The sequence below is a fragment of the Crotalus tigris genome, unplaced genomic scaffold (genome assembly GCF_016545835.1).
Source record: "Crotalus tigris isolate CLP2741 ecotype Arizona unplaced genomic scaffold, ASM1654583v1 scf7180000018585.330925593:3314079, whole genome shotgun sequence".
NCBI classification, from domain to species: Eukaryota; Metazoa; Chordata; class Lepidosauria; order Squamata; family Viperidae; genus Crotalus; species Crotalus tigris.
Genome location: NW_024097088.1, coordinates 3679143 through 3689486, shown reverse-complemented (window position 1 = coordinate 3689486; position 10344 = coordinate 3679143). Strand labels below are relative to the sequence as shown.

Sequence of the window (10344 nt, the reverse complement as noted above, 5' to 3'; positions counted from 1 at the left end):
CAATGGCATGAGTGACTGTGAGTAAAGCCTCCCGGTCCAAATAAGGCCGCAACTGGTGCACTAGGCGAACCTGTGCAAAGGTCCCCCTGGCCACAGCCGATAGATGTTGTTCCAGATTTAGCTGTGAGTCCAGGAGGACACCCAAGTTGCGTGCCTGCACTGAGGGAGGTAAATTTGCCCCTCCCAGGACTAAAGATGGACCATCCAGTTGGCCTTTGGGAGGTAAGACCCAGAGCCACTCGGTCTTGTCAGGGTTGAGTCTAAGCCTGTTCACCCCCATCCAGACCCTCACATCTTCCAGGCACCGGCACATCACGTCGACTGCTTCACTGAAAGGACACGAGGTGGAGATATACAATTGGGTATCATCCGCATACTGATGATACCTCACCCTGTGTCGCCGAATGATCTCACCCAGCGGTTTCATGTAGATGTTAAAAAGGAGGGGGGACAGGACCGAGCCCTGAGGCACCCCATACTCGAGGCGCCTAGGGGTCGATCTCTGTCCGCCCGCCAACACCGACTGCGACCTGTCAGAGAGGTAGGAGGAGAACCACCGCAATACGGTGCCGCCCACCCCCACCTCTCCGAGACGACGCAGAAGGATACCATGGTCGATGGTATCGAAAGCCGCTGAGAGGTCAAGACGCACCAGGATAGAGGAATGACCCCTATCCCGGGCTCGCCAGAGGTCATCGGTCAGTGCGACCAAAGCGGTCTCAGTGCTGTAGCCGGGCCTGAAACCAGATTGAAAAGGGTCCAGGTAATTGGTTTCATCCAAGGATCGCAAGAGTTGAGATGCCACCACCTTCTCTACAACCTTCCCCACAAAGGGGAGGTTGGAGACGGGACGAAAGTTTTTCAAAACAGCTGGGTCCAGGGAAGGCTTCTTGAGGAGGGGCCTCACCACCGCTTCCTTTAAGGGTTGCGGGAAAGACCCCTCCATCAAGGAAGCATTAATTATCGCCTGGAGCCAGCCTCGTGTCACCTCCCTACTGGCCGAAACCAGCCAGGAGGGGCACGGGTCCAATAAACAGGTGGCGGCATTCATTGCCCTCACGGCCTTGTCCACTTCATCAGGGGTCACAGGCTCAAACTCGCTCCAGATAATATGACTAAGACCAGCCCCTGGCAACTCGGCTGGCACTGCCCAGTTAGAGTCCAGGTCCCTCTGAATCTGAGCGATTTTGTCCGAAAGAAACTGAGCAAACTCCTCAGCTCTCCCCTGCAAGGGTTCCTCTGCCTCCTCCACTTTAAGAAGGGAGCGGGTCACCCTAAACAAGGCGGCTGGGCGAGATTCTGCGGACGCAATAAGTGTGGAAAAGTGAACACGCTTTGCCGCTCTTATCGCCACTAAATAAGTCCTAAGATAGGCTCTTAATAGTGATCGGTCAGATTCAGAGTTACTGGCCCTCCAACGTCGCTCTAGACGTCTCTTGTGGCGCTTCATCTCCCGGAGCTCCTCAGTGAACCAAGGCGCCCTCCGGGGACCACCACCACAGAGAGGTCGCAAAGGCGCAATTCGATCCAGGGCCCCGGACGCCGCCTCATTCCAGGCCGCAACCAGGGACCCGGACGAGTTGTGGACAAGGGAGTCAGGTATTTCCCCAAGCTCCTCCTGGAACCGATCTGGGTCCATTAGGCGCCTGGGGCGGAACCACCTAGTCGGCTCCCTCTCCCTGCGATGGGGGAGTGATGCTCTGAAGTCCAGCCTCAATAGGAAATGATCTGTCCATGACAAGGGCGAGATCTCTATTCCCCTTAATTCCAGATCATGTCTCCATTGCCCCGAGAGAAACACAAGGTCGAGTGTGTGACCACCCCTATGGGTCGGATCCTGAATTACCTGGGTCAGGTCCATGGTTGCCATGGAAGCCATGAACTCCTGTGCCGCCTCTGAGTGATCGCCGAGTGATGGTAGGTTAAAGTCCCCCAGTACTATAAGTCTGGGGAACTCCACCGCCAACCCGGCTACTGACTCCAGCAACGCAGGCAGGGCTGTTGCAACGCAGCTGGGAGGTAGGTACGTCAGCAACAAGCCCAACTGAACCCGTGAACCCAACTTCAATAGGAGGGACTCACACCCAACAACCTCCGGGGCAGGAATCCCACGAGGACTCAAGGACTTCCGAGCGATGACTGCCACTCCCCCACCCCTGCCCTGATGTCGAGGCTGATGAAGCACCACAAACCCGTCCGGGCACATCTCCGAGAGGGAGACACCCCCCTCAGGGCCCAGCCAGGTTTCGGTTATACATGCCAGGTCCGCCCCGCCGTCCAATATTAAATCACGGACAAGGGGGGCTTTGCTGACAACGGACCTGGCATTAAGCAACAGCAGCCTACAATTAGGGCCCTGTACTCCCCTGTCACCAGTACTACAGGCTGAGCCTTTTGAGGGGCCGGAACAAGGAATCGCTCTAACATAGCGGGTCCTTGTTCCCCGAAGATGGCCTGCCCCTCGGCTCCCGCCATATCTGCCCATCCCAGTCATGACCGGGATGCTCCGACCTTCTCCCCTCCCCGGAGTACCCCCACCCTCACCAGCCTTCTCCCTTCCTGACCGGACTCGCTTTCCATACAAACCAAGCCCAAGGGTAAGTCCTGCCCCCCCCTACTTTTGCTATTGCACTCAGCAGAGGGGGTACCAGGCTCCACCCCCGACTCCACCATTCTCATACCCCAAACACTCAATACACACTCACACTCAATTAATATACATAAAAATAAAAGTATTCACATTCATACGCCCTAAATACAATAATAAAATTTACACATAACAGGGCCACCATTCATCTACATACATACTCACACCCATAACAAACAGACGTTCTCTAAAAATGGTATTGCCCCTCTGTGTCCCAGGCTAGTCCAGTGTGGCCGGCTAGGTGATCATTAGGTACTTGTTTTGGAGCAGACCGTACTTGGCCTTATGCTCCTCAAAGACCTAGGTCAACTTCTCCAAGTACCTCTCATGCAGCTCATCAATGGCTTCTCCGGACATCCAACAATTGTGTAAAGTCAACTCAGCCACGGCGGGACGGCTAGTCAAACTGGGGCTCATTAAAACAAAGTTGCTTTCAATTGCTGGGATCGCAGCCGGGAGTGGAGAAAATAACAACACCTCTGAGCATATACAGAGTAGATTTCTAAGCCACAAGCTCGCCTCTCCCACTTTTCACGATGTGGCATTCGATGACAGGCCCGAACTCCTGGAAGAGGACGCGCAGCTCGCCGCTGGTGCAGGTGGCCGAGACGTTGCCCACAAAGGTCTTAACGGTGTGGGTGGGCCTCGGGCGGGAGAACTCCACAACAGCCACGCGGTGGCAGTGCAAAAGGTGCCCATTAAGCTTCTGGATGGCGCACTCAACCGCCACCTCATCGTACAGTTGGATGAAAGCGAACTGCTTCATAAGGGCCCCCTTCACCACCATGCCTGGCACAGCCACCTCGAAGAGGTCGCGCAGCTCCACCCGCGGTGCCCCCCGGGCACGCCGTCCACGAACACCTCCACGCCTGGCTGCACCGGGTCCGCCCGTCCCGAGGAGGCCCGGAGAGAAGGAAAGAAGCCAGACGACACGGACCCACAAAATGGCGCCCGCGAAGAGACACGGCCCCCCCTCCGGCAACAGTCCTTCTGCCTCTTGTAACCTGGCGGGTAAGTTGGCTCCGAGGCTGCGGGGGAGAGGGCGGGGGAGAGGACGAGCAACACTGGCGGGTCCTCCACGACCGGCGGGGTCCGACGCTGGGCTGAATTATGCTGCTTTGCAGCAGCGGCAACGGCAGTAGCAAGAGCCACCGCCCCGGCTTAATGATGGTTTAATGGCGGTTGTTCTATTCCGACGCGGTTCTCCCGTCCTCAGCTCACAAGCTTCAAGATTTATTTCTGCCGTGGGAAAGCGCAGGCGAAGGATGCTACTTTGCATCATCCGAAGCCGGCCGCCGGCTGTCGAGAGTCCCCCGAGCCCGGCCCCTCGCCTCTCTGACTTGAGAGTTTTAGCATCAGTTGAGGCACCATGGCAGCCAGGAGTCCTGGCATTCAGTTTTCAGGTACCCAAGCCCCACTTGGCATTCCATCTGCTGTGTGAGCTGGAGATTCAGCCATTGTGCCTGAGGGTTTAGTTGTTCTTGTTGTTTAATGCTGCTCATCTTTTTTCAAATGTATAACTTAGTTGTACAGAATCCAGCAGTAGAATCAAACAGGCTAAGATTGTAGATAACCCTATTCCTCAAAGGCCGGCTCTACTAGCAAAATTCAAATGGCTTTCTGTCTACCCTGCTCTGCTAGAACTTGGTAATGATTGCACTTCAGCTTGCTCAGCAAACACTGCTAGCAGTAGAAGGTTCTTTTGACCAAGCATTCTAACACCCTTTGCATCCAACCTGCAGTCACATGCAACTTTGGTAAGGTTTGTTGGGAACACCTACTGGAAATCCAAGAAAACAGCAAAACATCACATTTTATGACAAATGGTCTATCTGTGTCTTAGAGTGCCAGAGAGGAATGACTGCCAGGTTCCAGGAACTGAGGTCAGAGTACAGGTTTTCTCAGCAGAAAAGATTCTCGGATGCCCCAGAGCAGCAGGAGGGACTGAAGGAACCGTACTTTCAACCCAAAGGTGCTTTTTAAAAGTCAACTGAATTTTCTTGTTTTTTTTCCTTGAAAATGTTTCGCTTCTCCTCCAAGAAGCTTCTTTAGTCCTGGATGAAAAGCGAAACATTTTCAAGGAAAAAAACCAAGAAAGTCCACTTGCTTTTGAAAAGGATCTTTGAGACAGCCATAACCTAGATGATTGAGATTCTCCATACTGTTGTCAACAGAAAGAACCTCCAGTTCTCAAATTCCAGTGGAGCACTCTTTCCCAAGATGACCCTTAAAGAGGGGCCATTCTCAAAGGGCAGATTTTCTGCAAGGGGTCAGAGAAAACATTCCAGGCACTTGTGCCTGCATCTCCCTCAGAAACAAGTTGGACTGATTATCTCTCCAGGACCAAGGAGGGATAAATGAGAGGAGGAGAAGCCTTAGCAGAAAAACTCCCGGAGGACACATCTTGATGTGTCTTGGGGCATTCTAGAGAAGAAAGACAGTTATTATGCATGTGTAATTAATTGTGAAAGTAAGAGAGTACATTTCACAACTAATTATATTTTAAACATTAACAGCTGATGGTGATAACAGCTAAACACCAGTCTACAGATTTCTACATTTAAAAAATTAGCAAGTACAGAAGAATGGAGAAGTTGGCCAAAAACTTGGGGGGAAAGTGGGGAGACCCTCTTGGCTGCAGATTTAAATCCAAGGCCAATGAGGCCTTTGGCTGCCCTTGATGAGAGGACGAGTCCAGCTATGGAGAGCAGCTTTTTCCCTTCAGGACACCGTTTCTGTTTCTCTGCACTTGGGAATCCTCCCAGGTATGCCTGTCCCCATTCCATGCCAGAAAGTGCCCACAGATGTGGAAGAGTTGCCCCTCTATGGGTGGACAGAAGCCTTTGTTGCAATGAGTGTGCTGGCCTTCTGGCCTTGGGCAGGTAAAAGAGGCTGTCAATCATGACACCCCAGCACACACAGGTGGGTCAACTGGCACTTGTGGAAGTCAATGTTGGGTCCTAGGGCAATGCTAGGCCAGTGGAGTCTGGCAAAAGGAGATCTCCAATTCAAACCGGAAGAAGAGATGTCTGAAGGGATGGGGGACAGATCCAGCAACCTGGGACTGCTGTTCTTTAGGTCCACCAGTTGGTGGGAACCCTATTTTCTCTGTCATTCCGCGCTGCAGTTCTCATGGGACTGACTTCCTCGATCAGCGACGCGGAGCCACGGAGCCTTCCGGACCAGTCCAGAGGAAAGCAAGGGCTTGTCCTTTTCTCCGGTCACCCTCCCGCGTTGGTCTGCAGCAGCTTCACCCTCGAGGAAACAGGAAGGCCCGGGCCATTTGCAAGCCTTCTTGGTGGGAGCTGAAATGCCCCAGAAGCACCGGCAAGGGCGGGGAGCAGACAGCTAGGATGGCAGACGTTGGCTCCGCCGCCCTCTGTTTTTATAGAGATGTGGGTGGTCATTCGGCCCGCCCAGTCAAAACAGCGCTGATCCAGACTCAAAATCCAGCCACTTTCATTTACTCACTCATTCATCTGCCTGCCCCTCCCTCTGCCACGTGCTTCTTGCGAGGGACTGCAGGGAATCCTTAAGAGTCAGCAAAAGACCCTTCTTCAGTTGCAAGCAGCAGCAGCAAATAGGCATGGCTCGGGATGACCCCCTTGCGAGGCCTGAAAACAATAATCTCCCTTGGACCCCATTCCTAACCAGAGACAGCCTCTGAAGTTTTTCCATGGCCGAGAACTATTAGTAGATTTAGCCTATACTACAATATACCTGAACTGTTTTTAACTTTGCCTCCAAACTGCAAATCTGAAAAAAGTGCAGCCTTCTCTTCCTCTATTGCATGAAAAACATTACAGCTTTACCCAAATATTAAGATCCAGACTGGCACACTTCTGGATGTTGTTTGAGATTGAAAAATATGAAACTTTGGGTTTTGCTGATTAAATAGGTTTGTTATAGAAATGGCTAGCATACATTAGTATATAAAAGTAAAATGTTATTATCTTATTCTACTGCACTAAAAAGCATCAGAAGTCAATGCTTTTTCTTTTCTCCTACTTGTTTTCCTCTTCCCTTTTCCTCCCCTATTTTCCCATTTTTTTCTTTTTCCTTTTCCTGTTACATCCTGATAAATTAATAAAAAATTGATTAAAAAACAGATTCAAGCTGGCTGAAAATCCAGTCTTAGATGGAAAAAACTTATTTTAAGAAGTATTGCTATAAAGACAGATAGGGATAGACTTTTTCCTTTTCCTTTGACTTTTTTTTTAATCTCTCTCTTGGGATGCTTTTCTCTTCCACTTTCTACTCCCTTGGCCTCGCCAAGACACTAGATTGCTTTGTGACTCCAAAGTGTGGCAGATCTTGACTGCTGCTGAATGTGTGGGAGCCTATGGAAACTTAAGATCAGGCCCAGGCCATCCTGTGCCCATAACAAAGCCCCTGTGTACTGGGACAGGTGCTTCCAGTCTAGAAAGAAAGCTTGCTTCCCCCATACAAGAGGCCACAAGCAGATGGGATGGAATTTGACAGAACAGAGCAGCCATTAGTGGAGGCCCTGGAAGGCAGATAAAGTCAGGCTGTTAATTTCCCAAGAGGATGGCCCTTGGGTGAGCAAAGCCAGGGAACAGAAAGGGCTGCTGGAGACTGGGCCCCTGGTTGATTCCTCTTGGGACTCAGCACTTCTGCTTGGCTGCACTGGGCAGCTGGCTGTGACTGAATGGGCTGAGTTTGCACAATACACAAAAACCCAAGACATCAGCTGTATTAATGAAAGAGCTGAGCCACAGGCAGGAAGGGAGGGTATGTTATAGATCCTCAGAATTTCACCCTGCTCCCCCAGCCTCCAAATCTTCAACATCTGAAGAGGTTTCAGTTATCCTAGATGAGAATTGCTTTGAAGATGTTAATTCCCATTTGCCTTATTTTAGTGTGTGTGATAAATTGCTGGATTTTCTGCTTCTTTGGCCTTCAAGGCTAGACCTGGACATGGACTGGCCACACATCCTGCTGACAGCAATTTGTATTCCCATCTCTGCCAAGGGCAAAGGAGTCATCATGAAAGCCGTGAAGAGTTTTATGCTTTTGGTTTAAGGGTACTGAGATTGTGCAGTTTTTCTAGCCTCTTCCAGCATCAAGATTTAATATCAAGAGCTTCAGAAAAGTAATATTGGGATGCTTTGAAAAGTTTCTATTAGGGTTCTTCATTCATCTCCATTGAGAAACTGGATGAAAAGTAACCCCCCCCAGCAACATTGTACCTGCAATCAGTTCATGTTCCCGTGAGCCCCATACTTTGATTATTAACCCTGGAATGCAATAGTTCATTTTATGTTCCTTCCCAAATCAGCTGCCTGATTCTCTGGTGACCCCTGGCTTTCACAAAAGTTAAAATAAGCCCAGAGGGGCCAATAGGCTGAGTCAAGCATCTTATTTCATTTTGTTTACTGTGCTTTATTTTGTGACACTTTGGAGCCTTCCATTTCTACCAGCTTCTGCCTGGAGTAGCCCTTTTCCCTCTGAGATTGAGCCTTCCTGCAGCTGCAGCCTGCAGTTGCTGTCCAGAGTGCTGAAATAACTTCCTCCTGGGTGAGGTTTTGTTTGTTTTTTAAACTATCTTTAGTGCAAATGGATAGCCTTATTTTTTCATTGTCTTGGCATTATTCTGTCATGAGGGATTGAGCAGTAAAAATGTAACATTCACATTTCATCATGACGGAAGCAAGTCAGAGGCTCTCCTATTTCCCCAAGGCAAATGGGAAGGAATTACAATAGCAGCAGAAGCAACAAAGTAGATATTACAAATGCTTGTAGCACAGCCTCCCCCCCTCAACTGAAGCCTCTATTGTTCTTCTGCCATCCTGAAGCAGAAATAGCTCCTGTTACCCCTCTCCCTTTGCTGCTGTGTCTTATGGTGTAGATGCCTCCCACTGTGGCTGTTGACTGAAGCGAAAATTCCCAGTAAACCAGGAAGTAACACAGAACAAGAATGATCTCAATTGGCTTCACAGTTAGTTATTTAAAAAAATTGATATTGTTGTTCAAGTCACTTTTAATGTCTCTGGGCAGCTTACAAAGATAAAACCCAATGTGAAAACAATAAAAAAGCAAAGTCACCTCCAGCCAAGATGGGTGGCACATAAATCCAATAAATAAATGTGAATAAATAACTCCCCCCTCCCAAAATGATCGGTGAAATAAGTCCACCTGATGGGCTTCATCCCACTCTGAGCTCCCCAGGCCTGTTGGAAAAACCAGGCCTTCTGGGTCATTCCGAAAGAGCATCAAAGTGGGGACCAGTCTAACCTCCAAGAGGATGATGTTCCATAGGGAGGAAGGCCCTACTTCTTGATCCCACTCAATGGACCTCCTTCGGGGAGGGGCCCCATAGCATTCCCTTCCTCCCCGCTCTGGTGGGTCAGGTAGATGTGACTAGCAAAGGACAGTCCCTTGGATCACCTGGTCCCAAGTCACGTAGAGCTTTAAAGGTGACAACCAGCACCTTGAATTGGCCCCAGAAGCAAATGGGCAGGCAAGGCAGCTCCCACTGGAGAGGTGACACATGTACCCATCTAGCCTGCACAAAACCACTGTTGGACCAATTGAAGCTTCTGTATACTTTTCAAGAACAGCTCCATGAAGAGAATGTTGCAATAGTCAAAACAGGAGGTGACTAGGGTGTGAGTGACCTTGAGCAGGGACTGTTGGTCCAGGAAAAAGATGCAAGTGGTGCACAAGCAAGGAAGCATTAATCACTGCTAGAACCCACCTGCATGTCACCTCCCAGGAAACTTTCACAAGCCAGAAGGGGCATGGATCTAAAACACAGTTGCTTGTGTTCATGCTCCCTAGGATCCTGTCCTAGAGAGCAACAGAGTCAACCCATTCCCAGATAACTGGGCAGGAACCGGCCCCAGGTGCCTCCACCAGCCCAGCAACCACATTGGCAACTAACTGGTGATGAATCTGGGTGATTTTGTCTTCTAAAAAATGAGCAGATCTCTCAGCATGCTCCTTCAGGCAGACCTCTGCATCCTCCTTCCCCAGGAGTAGACAGCTCACTTTAAAGAGGGTCACTGGTTGATTATCTACAGATGCAATTAGTGCAGGGAAGTACTTATGCTTCGATGCCCAAATCAACACCCTTTAATAGCAACTCTTGCCTGTACTTGATGGAGTTTGTCCCTAGCCAAGGGCAAATGAGAATGGATTGCTTTAAAGGAAGCCCTGTGCCTGCTGAAAGGCTCGGCAAGCCTCTGGAGGGTCTATCCTGCAAAACTGTGTTGCTCCATACTTCTGAAACTTCTATAAGCATGTGGCCTCAGGACATCCTCCTACGGTACCAAGTTGACCAGATGGAAGAATCCACAGCTGAAGTATGTATATCAGGCAAGTTACCATCATCAGAGAAAAATCTATCGACAGAATGGGTTTAACTCTCCAGAAAAAGCAGGAGATTATAGCAAGTTTGCTCCTGATCAAACTGCATTCGTTTTTTTTTTTTTTTGAGGGGGGGGGGGCAGAGAGAGATGTCATTCTCTTAGACGTCCTGTCTTTATTTATAGGCCAACAGCACCCCCTTGTGGCCTACAGTTCCTTTTGTGGACAAGCCACTTCCTGCCATCACTAGAATTGTCTTGCTCTTCTGAGCCATTTGCTGGGTAAATAAAGCTTCTTTAGAAAGACCAGCTTCAGCAATTGCACTGCCCCATTTTCCACTTACAAGGGGGGGAAAAGGCAGCAAGAAA

General features: G+C 49.9%; 1 protein-coding gene across 1 annotated transcript; it reads right to left on the bottom strand.

Moving 5' to 3' along the window:
• Positions 1–3116: 3116 nt before the first annotated feature.
• Positions 3117–3872, bottom strand: LOC120313256 (RNA-binding protein 14-like). The gene has a single exon (XM_039354995.1). It carries the CDS (start codon positions 3432–3434, stop codon positions 3150–3152), a length of 285 nt encoding a protein of 94 aa, XP_039210929.1. The 5' UTR covers positions 3435–3872; the 3' UTR covers positions 3117–3149.
• Positions 3873–10344: the final 6472 nt, after the last annotated feature.

Coding starts and splice junctions, on each gene's coding strand:
- LOC120313256 (XM_039354995.1), bottom strand. CDS start 3,434: ATGGTGGTGAAGGGGGCCCTTATGAAGCAGTTCGCTTTCATCCAACTG.